Source organism: Hippopotamus amphibius, chromosome 7, assembly GCF_030028045.1.
Source record: "Hippopotamus amphibius kiboko isolate mHipAmp2 chromosome 7, mHipAmp2.hap2, whole genome shotgun sequence".
Taxonomy (NCBI): domain Eukaryota; kingdom Metazoa; phylum Chordata; class Mammalia; order Artiodactyla; family Hippopotamidae; genus Hippopotamus; species Hippopotamus amphibius.
Genome location: NC_080192.1, coordinates 87,604,475 through 87,619,443, shown reverse-complemented (window position 1 = coordinate 87,619,443; position 14,969 = coordinate 87,604,475). Strand labels below are relative to the sequence as shown.

The window sequence follows — 14,969 nt, the reverse complement described above, 5'->3', positions numbered from 1 at the left end:
TTAAAATATAACTCTCTGAGAGCAAAGACTTTATTCTTATTCATTCTTGTATTCCCATCATCATCAACATGTAATCCTTGTTCAAGAAATACTGAATGAATTAATAATTTGAAGCCAGCATTCTCCACCTGTAATAAAGTAGATTATCATCAAAAATTGATGCTATCATAAAATATATCAATAGATCATGGGAACTCATAATTAGGCAACTTACTGAAATGTTGTAGAGTAAGAATAAATCTGTGAACTCCAAATCAGTATTAATAGGCATTATGAAGGCAATATGGAGCAGTGGCTAGGAACATGGGCTCTGCAGTCATACCGTCAAGGTTTGAATCCAAGCTTCACCACTTATTGGGTGACATTAGGCTGGTTACTTAACCTCTCTGAGGTTCAGTTCCCCAGACTATAGGGTAAATATAAAATCAGCACCTGCCTTATAGGGATGAAGTGAGGATGAAATATATATGCAGTATACAATAACAATACAATAACAATGCCTGAGACATAGAGAGCAACCAATAAATGTTAGCTGCTGTTTTCTTATTGCAAAGAGCATTCACAAAACTGGGCTTTGTGTTAGAGAACATGCCGTTTAAAGTGGCTACTTCCATATTTCTTTGAAGAAGACTCCAAATGGGTAATTTCAAACAATACACATATGATGATTTTAAAGCAGTAGAAGACTGAATAGCACATAGGTAATTAGCTTGAAGTAAGAACTTCTCTTGGGCTTCTTACATACCGAGTGAGTACGGAGTGCTGCGATGGTTTTTGAAAGTGCCATTTCCCACAGTTCATCAATGTAGGCTCTATTTACTAAGCCCTGGGTTGTATGTAAAATGTGATCTTCAACCACAAAAAAGCTAAGATTGAGGAAAAAAGAAAGCACAGCTGTCAGAAATTACAGTTTGACTATTATCTTCAGGGTATGATAAACATTAAAAACTGCCATCAAATTTGAAGTTAATATTAGTCATTTTTTCTTAAAGAAAGCTGTTTGGTATCACAAACAAAATCAGATTTCTTAAGACTTGGAATTATACATCTGATCATGATATCATCTTAACCACTTATATAGAAATTGCAGTTACATTTCTATTAAATGTTAACCATGCTATCTAGAAATTTAAAAGGGAAAAGAAATGTTTATATGTAAAGAATGCTAATTTCACTACATTAAAAACATCAAACCATTAATACATTTTAAAAAACTAATAGAATCTAAAGAGACAATGAAAGTTAAAACACACATTTTTTTAAGAATCCAACACACAAAATATCAAAATAATTCCCCTTACATAAACTTTCTCATCAAAGTATTGAAAAGATATCTTACAAAGAAAAAAAAATACACACATATTTTTTGATATTCTTCTGTGGCTTCTTAATTTTTATGCATTTAAAATGTATCTCCAGGGACTTCCCTGATGGCGCAGTAGTTAAGAGTCCGCCTGCCAATGCAGGATACACAGGTTCGATCCCTGGTCCAAGAAGGTCCCACATGCCGTGGAGCAACTAAGCCCATGTACCACAACTACTGAGCCCGTGTGCTGCAACTACTGAAGCCTGTGTGCCTAGACCCTGTGCTCCGCAACAAGAGAAGCCACTACAACGAGAAGCTTGCGCACCGCAGCAAAGAGTAGCCCCTGCTCACTACAACTAGAGAGAAAAGCCTGCACAGAGCAATGAAGACCCAAAGCAGCCAAAAATAAAATAAAATAAATTGACAAAAAAAACCCAAAACAATAAAACAGCCAATTTATAAATTAATTAATTAATTAAAATGTTATCTCCAGCTTTCTTGCCTAAATATTCATACTAATTAAAACAATTCTTTAAATAGGGCACTGTTATGATACATTTTAATCAAAGCCATCAATTACATTGCAACAATCTAAATCTGAAGAAAAAAGAAATTTCATGGAACAATCCAACTTATTTCCCTTTTTTTTTTAACTGCAAAGTCTCTATTTTGTAATTAGAATAAGCTGCCTATATTTGGGATGTTTATTTGGGAACTGCAATTCCATGCTAGAATATATACTCCAGATGAGGGTGGCAAACTATACAGTCCATGGAACAAATCTGGCCCACTGATTGTTTTTATAAATATTGTGTTATTGGAACACAGCCATTGTCCCTCATTTGCATATTTTCTATAGCTTCTTTAGTACTGCAACAAAGCTGAATAGTTGTAACAGAAACCGTATGGCCTGCTGAGCCTAAAATTCTTTACAATTTGGCCCTTTTAGAAAAAACTTGCCAACTTTTGCTGATTATTTGGTTCCTTCTTAACAATAATGGAAAAATAAGACATCACATATAATAAGATTACAATTCAATATTTTTCTCCCTTTATCCATAAAAACTATTATCCAACAATATAATGTTGAAACAAATAGACATTCCTTTAAAATCATCAGATATTTAAAACACACACACACACACATATATATACCCACCCTACAATTTGATTAAAATACTTCCTGTAGCCATCTAAAGTTTCATGCTGCAACAAAACAAAGAAGAAAAACATTATTATTTCTGTTTTGACACATTAAGACAGTTAAAATCAGCTAATTAATTTCTTAAGGCTCAATTCCCAAGACTATAAAGTAAATATAATAACAGTACCTACCTTACAGGATACAGTGAAGATGAAATGAGACAATACTTATCTAGTACTTAGAACAATGCCTGACACATAGCATCAACAGATGTTAGTTGCTACTTTCTTAGTGCAAGTCATATCCACCAAAAGTGGTCCCAGAGTGACAGTTGGGGGGCGGGGGGAGAGCACAAATGGAAAATAATTAAAAGATACCAGAGAAGAAAAGTGAAAAAGGGAGGAAAGTAAAGGTGGTGATCCTACCATGTTGGACGGAGGCTGAAGCACCAAACGAGCCTGTTTTCGCCTCTGTTTTCGGTAGTAGTTCTCAAATGTTTCCCGGGCACCCTGTAAAACAAACAAAAGAAAATGGGTTGATACAAATGGACCAATTACTCTAATATTTCATGGGAAAAGAGAAGCTCCCAGGTCAGAAATTGAGGCAGTCCCACATTTCTCAAAATCTGCTACTTTGACAATGATAATCATCAAAAAAATAAAAATAACCATTACTACTTACTGAACTTTACTTGCAAATCTCAATAGAGATGGAGACAAAAGATTCTTAAGAGGAAACTACCAGAACTCAACCTCCAACACACCAAAGCTCGTTTCTGAATCAATTATCACAAATTCACAAGAAAGACAAACCAACATTCTCATAGGTTATAACAGTTTAGAAAATGGTCCTTTAAAAAAAGCTCGCCGAACACTCAAGAAGAAAATTGCAGAATAAAAACCAGTCTCAAAAAAATCATGAGCAAAGGGCCAAGGGAGGCAAGAAAAGGGCAGGAGCTGATAACAATAAGTCAGTCTTCTCAGACAGAATATAATCTAGCACAGGATTAATACCAAAAAGGAAGGAACAAAGTCTTGGAAATTCTCAGCACACAGTTTCTACTTTTCATTTAGGGTTTCTGGGCTTAAACTGAAAGGTGCTCTAGAGAATAAGAGCAAACTCACGAGCTCTATAATTGGGGTTGAATAGTGTCCACTCAAAAGTCATGTCCTTCCCAGGACCTCACAACATGAACCTATTTAGGAACAGAGTCATTACAGATGTAATTATTCAAATTAAGATGCAGTCATAGTACAGTAGGGTGACCCTTAATCCAATATAACTGGTGCCTTCATAAGAAGAAGAAAATGCTATATGAAGACAGAAACACAGGGAGAACACCATATGGTGCCACAAGCTGAGATGGGAACAGTGCAGCCACAGGTCAAGGAAGACTAAGGACTGCTGGCCACCACCAGAAGCTACAGTGAGGCAAGTAAGGATTCTACCCAGAATCTCAGAGGGAGGATGGCTTTCTGATATCCTGATTTTGGATTTCTAGTCTCCAAAACTGTGACAGAACAAATTTCTCTTATTTTAAGCCACCCAGTTTTCAGTACTTGATTATAGCAGCCCTAGGAAACTGATATAAGCTCAAAGCTTTTAAAACATTATGCTCCCCTATCATTAACCTCTACTCTCAACCCAAGACTTTTCTAAATAAATAAGAGTAGAAAAGGAGAGACAGCATTGCACAGTGGTTAAGAGTACTGATTTTGGAACCAGATGATTTTATTCAAATCATGCATGGCTCTGCCCCTTACTAGCTGTATAACTCATATGACTAGCTATATAACTTCCCTTTCATTAATTTAACCTCCACTATTTAACTCCTTACCTTCCACTATTAGATATGCTATGGTTTACTCATCTGTAAAGATGCCAACCTCATTTGGTTGTTATATGGATTTAGAAGAGTTATAAAGCTTTTAGAACACTGCCTGATGAATAATAACCACTATGCAAGTACTTATTTAAAACATAAATACGATGAAATCAGTGATGAAAGTGAAAGCCTCGCCCATGTGAAGATAAATTCCATGCAATACCTAGTTCAGTTTTCTTCACCTTCCCAAAAGTCTGAAGAATTTTACTCAACATGACTTCTTTGTTAGATCCCTAACCAAGAAAGCTGTTTAAGGTACTAAACCATGCAGACTCAATAGTGTAGCTCAGGGGTTGGCAAATGTTTTCCATAATGGGCAGGACAGTAAATAGGCTTTGGTGAGCCATGCAGTCTCTGATGCAACTAGTCAACTCTGCTGCTGTAGCGCAAAAGCAGCCATAGACAATACATAAATGAGTGTGGCTGTGTTCCAATAAAACCTTATTTGTGGAAACTGAAATTAGAATTTCATATCATTTTCACCTATCATAAATATTACTCCTCTTATGATTTTTTTACCAACCATTTAAAAATGTAAAAGTTCACCGGTCATACAGAAACAGGCAGTAGGCTAGATTTGGCCCGTGAATCATCGTTTGACGACCCCTGGTGTAGCTTAAAAACAAAGGTTTTAAAACACTAAGGTTATTATAACTGTACACACCTGAATTTTTCTGCCTAAAAAATGAAAACAAACATTAAGACAGCTATTTCAAGGCTTTCTTAATCCATAAGTTAGTAAGGTAGCAAATAATTCAATTTAAGAAATTAGAAGTGGAAACTGCCTGTTGGTTTGTTAAAGTTATTTCCCACTTGTCACCATTTCACAGCATAGTGGTATTATTAAATGTCAATTACATTCTACACACACTGAAGGGCTTTTCATTTTAAGGTTAACAGCCCTAAAGGCCTTTTATTATTTTAGTGTGACGTTACATTTTCAACATGCTTTCAAGCCAAGATACACTTAGCTGAGAATTTAGGGAAAGCCATCTAATTAGAACATAGTATACTAACTTAATTATTTGTTGTAAATGATAGAAAATAAACAAGATGAAATTCTATATAAAAAACCAAATCATGCAGCTCTACTTAACTCTAAAGTACATATATTATGCATTTCAATAAAATTAAAACATAAGAAAATACTAATTTATCTAATAGATCTGGCTTTCCCATTTACAAAAATGAGTTAGATTTTCCCTAGTGGATGCTAAATAAATTCACCTCTGATTATTCTATTTCCTTTGCCAATTTTGTCAACTCAATGCTTATAGAAGGAATTTGAGAAATAGATGTCCGACCAATTCAGTTGAGTAATTGATGAAGTGCCTGCCTATTCACAAATACGTTAATAGACAATGAACTATAGAGTTCTGCCACTTCAGCCTCAAGCTCCTTTAATCACTCAAATGAAAAAAAGAAACAAAACACAAACCAAAAAAAGCCACCTCAAAAGCTACTGAAGGTATAAAACAAATAGATATAAAACAACAGGCAGGCAAATGAAAAGTTGTTTTGTTTTGTTTTTCATTTTATGTCATTAGTATGACAGTGCTACAAAGGCTATATAATAATTAATGAATTAATACACACAATGTCACAGAAAAATTAGTCACAATGTATATAAAGTGCTTACATGTGATGGACACTGAGAATCTCCTCACTGAATTTATAGTCTATAGTGGAAGACTAGAAATTAAACAAGGAATTATGTTAAAATAAACTACAGAATCCCATGGATTGGAGTGGGATGTATGTCTGAGTGTGTGTGTGTGTGCGCGTGTGCGCGCGCACACGCAAGCGCATTTAGAGGGTGGAAGGAATGTTAGAGAAAGATTCTCAGGAAAAAAATGACATTTATACTCATAATTGAAGAATGACTCAGAAGAATAAGCCAGGTAAATAGAAAGGAAAAAAATGTTCCTTGTAGAGACAGAGAGGTTCAAAGGAAAAAGGTATCACACACCCCATGAACTGAAAGAAGTTCTTCATGGCTGGAACTTCAGGGTGTAAGGGAGAGGAATGAAAAGAGATGAGGATGGAGGACTTTGTAAATCATTTAAGATATTTGGACTTCAACTCTAGTTTTAGACACCTGGAAGTTGTAACGTAGTGAGTAGAATGAAGGCAGGGGAAATTAGCTACAAAAAGATCAGTTACAATCTGACATATATTTAGGAGGCATAAGCCAACTGGATATATGTAGCAAAGGACATGAAGGAAAGAAGGCTGATGTGAGGTTTTTAACCCAGGTAACTAATTTATTTGGTGGTGTCATTTAATGGGAGAGCAATCAGAAGGAAATACAGTCGATTATTATTCATGGATTCCCAGTTTGACATTTGCCTATCTACTAAAATTTATACATAACCTCAAAATCAGTACTCATCGCACTTTCATAGTCATTCAAGGACATACACAGAGGGGTGAAAATTTTGAGTTGCCCGACGCACATGTTCCTAGCTGAGGCCGAAGAAAGCAACACTCTGCTTTCTTTTATTTCAATTCACACACTATAAACAATTATTCTTTTCACAGTCTATCTAGTGCCACATTTTTCAAATTTTTGTGTTTTTTTTTAAATTTGAGACAATTGACATAACATTAAATTAGTTTCACATGTACAACATGATGATTCAATATTTGTATATACTGCAAAATGATCACCAAAATAAGTCTAGTTAACATCTATCATCTCTTAGTTATACATATTTTTTTTCTTGTAATGAGAACTTTTAAGATCTGCTCTCTTAGCAAGTTGTAAATATATAATACAGTATTATTAACTATATTCATCATGCTGTACATTCCATCCCCAGGACTTATTTCTTTTATAACTGAAAGTTTGTACATTTTGGCCACCTTCATCCAATTCCTCCAACACCTACTCCCTGCCTCTGGCAACCACCAATCTGTTCTCTGTATCTATGGGTCCAGATGAGGTCTGTTCATTTATTTAGATTCCACATATAAATGAGTTACTAAAGAGAATCTGTCTTTCCCTGACTTACCTCACTTAGCACAATGCCCTCAAGGTCCACTCATGTTGCCACAAATAGAAAGATTTCATTCTTATATATGACTGAATAATATTTCACTGTGTATATATATCATATCTTCTTTATCCATTTATCCACTGATGGATACTTAGGTTGTTTCCATATCTTGGCTATTGTAGATAATACTTCAATGAACATGGGGATGCATCTATCTTTTTGAGTTAATGTTTTTATTTTCTTTGGATAAACACCCAGAAGTGGAATTTCTGGATCATATGGTAGTTCTATTTTTAATTTTTTGAGGAACCTTCATACTGTTCTCCACAGTGGCTGAAGCAATTTACATTCCCACCAACAGTGCAAAAGGGTTCCCTTTCCTCCACATCCTCACCAACACTTGTTATTTCTTGTCTTATTGATTAACAGTCATTCTAACAAGTGAGGTGATATCTCATTGTGGTTTTAATTTGCATTTCCCTGATGTAGAGCTCCCTTTCATGTACCTGTTAGCTATGTGTGTGTCTTGCATTTTTTGTGCTTCTTGTTAGTGATTTCGTTATTCAAAATGAATCTCAAACATAGTACTGAAGTGCTACCTAGTGTTCCTAAGCTCAAGAAGGCAAGATGTGCCTTACAGAGAAAACATACTTTAGATAAGCTTCGGTCAGGCATGAGTTATAGTGTTGAATTCAATGTTAATGAATCAACAACATACATTAAATAAGGCACCTTTCATGAGAAACACATATAAAACAAGGTTATGGAGTTGACTGGTTGATGAAAATGTTGTGATCAGAAGTTCACAGGAACATAACCCTGTATTGCTCCTAAGAGCAATGGTTCAGTATTCATTAACTAAGTGTTTACAGTTTATAGAATATGACTACCATGAGTAACAAGAATCACTGCATTTGGAGAGACTGATAATACTGACTTTCATACTGGATATGTCTGGCTCTTCCTTGTAATCAATATATAACTTTTAATGTCACCTACTTAGAAGATTTTTCTTTTTTTCTTTTTTCTTTTTAATTTTATTTATTTATTTATTATTTTGGGGGGGCACACCAAGTTCAATCATCTGTTTTTATACACATATTCCCATATTCCCGCCCTCCCTCGACTCCCCCCCCCCACTAGAAGATTTTTCTAATGCTTGATTTAAAAAGGAAAGTTTTGCTTAACATATAACCCTCTTTAAATTCTTTGCATAGCACATTATCTTCATCTGACATTATGTTGTTTATTGTCTGTCTCCTTTCACTAGGATATAAGCTCCATGAGAACAAATTTCTTGTTTCTCTTATTTATTGTTGTATTCATAGCCCCTAGAACAATGCCTCACACATAACTGGCATTCAATATACATTCATTTGAGAATTGATTAAAAGTATGAATAAAACATTAATCAATATTTTAAGACTCCACTTTTATGTAATATTTACACTGTCTGCTATTGCAATCATCACTTCTTTATAATCATTCCTATTCATCTCATCCTGTTGTTTTTCTATCTCTATTTATTCTTTTAAAGACTTCTGTTCCTATTTCACAGAGGTTATGTCTTCCTCATACCATACAATTTTCTAAAATTTCCTTTAGGTTCCTTTAGAAAATCGTTTTTAGAATCACGTTCCCTCTGGATTTTCCTGGTGGTGCAGTGGTTAAGAATCTGCCTGCCAATACAGGACACAGGTTCAATCCCTGGTCCAGGAAGATCCCACATGTGGCGGAGCAACTAAGTCAGTGCACCACAACTACTGAAGCCTGCGCACCTAGAGCCCATGATCCGCAACAAAAGAAGCCACCGCACTGAGAAGCCCGCGCACCACAGTGAAGAGTAGTCCCCGCTCACCACAACTAGAGAAAACCTGCGTGCAGCAATGATTATCCAACACAGCCAAAAAATTAAATAAATAAATAAATAAATTAAAAAACAAAAATAATAATCATGTTCCCTCTGAATTTTTAGGATGATGTTCTTGTCCCATTTTATTCAGTATGTTTTTTCAGATCTCATATTTTGTTTTATGTTATTTCATTTTCCCAACTGCTCAATCTAGAACAATAGGAGCTCTTTCTAGCCTGGTACATTCTTCTTGGTTTGTGGTTTGCTTTTGGCCAATTCACCATTTATTTGGCTATAGATCTAATATTCTTATGGAAGTGGCAATTTATAGCTGGTTGATGTGCCCAGATTCAGAGCTGTTTCAAAGGCCATCCACAAACTAATTCCAGTGTCTAGCAATTGGCCTACTAAATTCACATGAAATATGGCCAAACGTCCTCCTACCAGACAGTTCCCAGTGTTTAACTCTCTGGACTTCTTAAATTGAATGAAAACAACAATAATGTAGGATTTTCCTATCTGTGTTCTTGTACAGCACTATTACTTTGAGTACTCTCCAGCACAGGATGAACTGTGCTGCCAACCAAGGTTCATCTCATTCCCCCTTATTCCACATCCTGGTAGCATTAAAAAGGAGAATCCATGCAGTAGAGGGGTGAACAACCAATGTACTCATCAATTCAGGACTGCATTTTCAAACCAGAAGGCATACCATGGAAAAGGGATAAAGTGTCTTTTGACTTTTAAGGTTTCCTTGGTTGATGACAGCAAAACACACATCATTCAACAACTGGATGTTTCAATCCATTCAATTAGCTCTAAACTTAGAGAAAATTTATTCCAATGCAGACAATGTCATGTTAATTATTAGCCTTATTTATCAATGAGTAAAGTAAGTTTTCAGACTTCAATGCATCTAAAGTATTTTAATAAAAGTTAAGAGAGACTTAGAAGCCAAGCAAGGCTTTGTTTAATATTTTCTAATTTAAGTGTGTATATCCCATTTGAAAGTTAACTTACATACTATAGTTTATATTATAAAGAAATCTGCACAACAAATTTCTTATCATTCACTTATAGAGCAATTACATAAGAAGAGCTAAATGGTCACAGAACATATTCTATTTTTACTTAATGCTAAAACAAGAGAAAGAAATATTCTCCAGACTCTGTTAATCCCTTCATACCATTACTGATCCCCATGCCTCCAAACATTAGTGGAATGTACATGTCTAGTTTCATAGAAATAAAAAAAAACTTTATGCTGGGACAATACTACTTTGTATGGGCAATATGTCTACATAACAGGGAAAGAGGAAAAGGCCTTATATATTCCTGCCTAATTATTTACTGTGCCATTATTTGGCTAAACAGTTCTTCATCTAGTGCATCTTTCCTGGTAGAGATTGATATGAGGTCTACTGGTGAGTAGGCTGAGTCCTTCCCATCCATCACAATAACAGAAAATTAACCCTTGGATTGAGAAACAGCTAAGGACAAGTATGCAAAGAACAAGAGAGGGAAATGGAAGGGGGGAAGCACACACCATTGCTCTTCCGGCTTTGCCTACAGGAAGCAATATTTCCATTTGGTCTTGGGCAAAGCCTGTAATTTCACCACCCTGACTGCAGCTGGAGAACTCCCTTTCAACTGTCCCAGCATCCAAGTGAAGACAGGTTTATTCAGAGTGTTTAAAAAAAAAAGAAAAGAAAAAAAGCCTGAAAGGGCCAGTTTAATTTGCTTCCATGTGAAAAGGGGAGCACATATCACAGGGCCCCGTAATGATATTCAGCGGGATATTACACTTCACCATATGGCTAATTTGCACAGCAGGCCCAAAGCAGGATTTTCTTTCATTAGAAGTGCTCTAAAGATCAGACTACAGAAACACAAGCAAAGAACAAACCCAAGATGCCCCCTATTGCTTAAATCTAGAAGCATTCATTTGATTCCCAGATATAAAAGCCCATTCAGAGAGTTCCCATGGAAAGGTCATTCAAGAGTCGCGAAGGTGGTATGTGTCACAGCTCCACTTACCTATATTAGTGCTTTGAAAAACGTCTAAAATTCAAGAACCACAACATTGTCAAACACCTCAAAAAAAAAAAAATCTATGTATGAGGAAAGGATAATTGCTCTGGTAGATAATTTATTATGAAAAAAACAAAAGAAATTACTTTCCAAATGCCCTAATTCTTTATATCACTCAGCCTACAAAGTAAATCTACATAAGCTTCTGATCCTTTTTGAAGAGCAAAGGCAGTCTGACGTTCTAAGAGAATCCTGTTTATTTTTAAGATGCCCCTTATGTTTGTCTTGGCATTTCCTCTTTCTGCCATAACCCAAGCTTGAGCCATAGAAAAGAACATCCCCTCCGGGAATGACAGAAGTCTGCAGAATTTTAAAAAAGAAAAAGAAAGAAATCTGATGTCTAATGATTATGGAGTAGTTGAGTTTGTGCTTTTGAAGAAAGTAAACATTATGATTAACAATCTTGGGCTTTGTAATTAGCTTCCCCCTTTCCATGAGAGAGTGTTAATTTATTAAATATTTTAACAAAGAGTCTTTTATTATCAGATTCAATTTGGCTGGCTCCTTTCATAGCATTACCAATTACAACCAATAAAGCTTTAATTGATGCCTACTTTTTATAACCTTTGACCCAAGATGATAAACAGTTGTACCTTAGAAGCGAAAGGGTAAACCTCAAAGGGAACGGTGTCTTAATCATGCTTAGCAAACCAAACTGCTTAAAATTACAACCTACCTACCTGGCTAGAACAAAAACCCAGACTTCCTCTATGATTAAGGTAATTGATCAGGAAAAGACTTGGATTTCACTTTTAAGATAAGTGTCCCTTTTGTTAGAAAAGCCCTAGCTTGAATAAGCTGCATATAATTATATGTATGTGCACATACAATTATATGCAAAAATAATGTGCTAACTGCATATTATAACATGATTTAATCAATTTGTAGACAATTAGCAGGAGAATTTTTCCTTTTTCATGTTTTTTTCCAGTTTTATTGAGAAATAATTGACTTACATCTCTGTATAAGTTTAAGGTATACAACATGATAGTTTGATCATGATGGTTAGAAGTCTCTTCTAACTCACACTTGCCAATCTTTTAAACTGCTGAAGTGCTTCACAGTTTAGAAGTTTAGAAGTTTAACATTTCCCAAATTTCTCTTAATTTGCTTCATGTTGCCAAAATGAATAGGGCCTCTGAACAATTACTAAAAAGCACACAGAAAAATGTAACATCTAAAAATGTAAATAAAAATAATATCATGTCACAGTTGTTACACACAATCACTTCAGGGAGATGAAAGGCGATGAGACATTATTAACAGTTCTCATGATTAACAATAAGTAAATAGAAAATGCTGGCTTAACAGAAGATACAATACAAGATTTTATACAAGAAGAACTAGGCATATACTTTTAAGCAACTCCCCATGTATATTAAAAGAAGTCAATGCCAGGAAAAGCACAAAATCTGAGGCTCAGCCTAAGTACTTTATAAAATGAAAGATCTATACACGTTATTCTTATGATATATAAATGTATGTAATGGCTGCTTTATTAAAGACATATGGCTGTTTCCTGCATTTCAAAATCAAATTTGCCACACACACACCCCAAAACAGCCCTTTATATAGTTAAGTGAGGATTGCAGAAATTCTGTATAAATAAATCTATGCCTTTTCTCCCCCATTAACATAAACTGTACAGAAACAGACAACTTTAGAATGTAAGAATAAAAAAATCTGTCATACTGAACTTCAGATGATCAGAAAAAGGCAGAATATCTAAAAACAGAAAAATATGGACATATATTTAGCTGATGTTTGGTTAAAAAACTTTAAGAATATATATAGGTTAAGAGAAAAAAGAAAACTAAAAGTTGAATAAAATTTGCTTCAATATCAATTAGTAGTTAAACTTTTTATATTGAGAGGATTATAGATTCACATGCAATTATAAAAAATAATAGACAGACCCTGTGTTCCTTTACCAAGGTTTTCCAATGGTAAACATCTTAGAAAATTATAGTCCACTGTCACAGCTGAGACACTGAAACTGATACAGTCAGTCAAGGTGCACAATTCCAAAACTACAAGGATCTCACAAGCATGCTTTTTATAGCCATATCCATTTCTGTCCATCCCTACCTCCTACTTAACTTTTGGTAAGCACTAATGTGTTCTCCACTGCTATAATTTTTGTCATTTCAAGACTGTTATATAAATGGAATTTTACAGTGCATAACCTTTTGAGAGTGGCTTATTTCAGTCAGCATAAATCCCTGGAGATTCATCCAGGTTGTTTCATATATCAGTAGTTCTTTCCTCTGTATTGCTGAGTAATATGCCATGATGGTATTGTATAAATGTACCACAGTTTTACTATTCACCCACTGAAAGATATCAGGGTTGTTTCCAGTTTGGCACTATTATGGACAAAGCTGCTATCAGGTATGTAAAATACCTGAAATAAGTTTTCTTTTCTCTGGGATAAATGCCCAGGAGTGCAACTGCTGGGTCACATGGTTGTTGCATGGTTAGTTTTTTAAACTGCCAAACTGGTTTCCAGAGTGACTGCACCATATTATGTTCCCACCAGGAATCATAATAGTATATTCTGAGTACTCATTATTTTGATAAGAGTGTAGTTATAGCTAATGATGGCTTTAATTCAAATTCTTTTTAATGACTAATGATGCTGAACAAAAGATGTCCCCATGTGCTTATTTGCCATCTGTACATCTGCACTGATGAATTGTTTATTTGTGTCTTTTGCCCATATCTTAACTGGACTGTTTTTTTATTGTTGAGTTTGGAAAAGTCTTTACACATTCTAGATACTAGTCCTTTGCTGGCTATGTGATTTGCAAACATTTTCTTCCACTCTGTAACTTGGCTTTTCACGCTCTTAATGGGGTCTTTTAATTTTGGTGAAGTTCAATTTGTCAATTTTTTTCTTTTGCAGTAAGTGCTTTTGGAGTAAAGTCTAAGAACTCTGAGGATCTTCTACTTGTCTCAAAAGTTTTATAGTTTTCCACTTACATTTAAGTCATGATCCATTTTGAGTTACTTTTTGCACAAAATGTGAGAAATAGCTCAATATTCACTTTTTTGGTGTATGAATGTTCAATTGTTCTAGCACCATTTGTTGAATTACTTCTGCAACTTTGTCAAATATTTTTATATTTGTGAATTCTCTATTCTGTCCCATTGATCTGTCTAGCCCTTTGCCAACTGCACACATCTTTAAAAAAAAAAGAAAGAAAAGCTTTTTATTGAACTACAACTGATGCATAACATCATGTTGGTTTCAGGTGTACAACATAATGATTAGATATTACTATACATTGTGAAATGATCACCACATTAAGTCTAGTTACCATCTATCACCATACAAACTTAACTTTTAGGATTTAATCTCATGGCAACTTTCAAGTATGCTCTACAATATTATTGACTGTAGTCACCATGCTGTACATTATATCTCCAGGACTTTTTATAACTGAAAGTTTGTACCTCTTGATCCTCTTGACCTAACTAAACTTAAAAGCTTTTGCACAGCAAAGGAAGCCATTAACAAAATGAAAAGACAACCTTTGGAATGGGAGAAAATATTTGCAAATGATGCAACCAAAAAAGGGCTTAATTTCCAAAATATACAAACAGCTCATATAGCTTAATATCATAAAAACAAGTAACCCAGTCAAAAAATGGGCAGAAGATCTTAATAGACATTCCTTCAAAGAAGACAT

The 14,969-nt window shown here is 34.8% G+C and overlaps 1 protein-coding gene across 13 annotated transcripts in view; it reads right to left on the bottom strand.

Annotated features, from left to right (window-relative positions):
• The window catches only part of EXOC6B (exocyst complex component 6B), a 648,544-nt gene that overhangs the window by 328,475 nt on the left and 305,100 nt on the right, over nt 1-14,969 (bottom strand). For all 13 annotated transcript variants that reach the window (XR_009054872.1, XR_009054873.1, XM_057743615.1 and 10 more), the window contains 3 exons: nt 2,876-2,959; nt 2,466-2,512; nt 746-866 (listed from right to left, as the gene is read on the bottom strand). Coding sequence is in view for 11 of the 13 variants with exons in the window: in XM_057743615.1 (XP_057599598.1) it covers nt 746-866; nt 2,466-2,512; nt 2,876-2,959 (252 nt within the window). In the remaining 2 variants the exon portion in view is untranslated. The remainder of the gene's footprint in view (nt 1-745; nt 867-2,465; nt 2,513-2,875; nt 2,960-14,969) is intronic.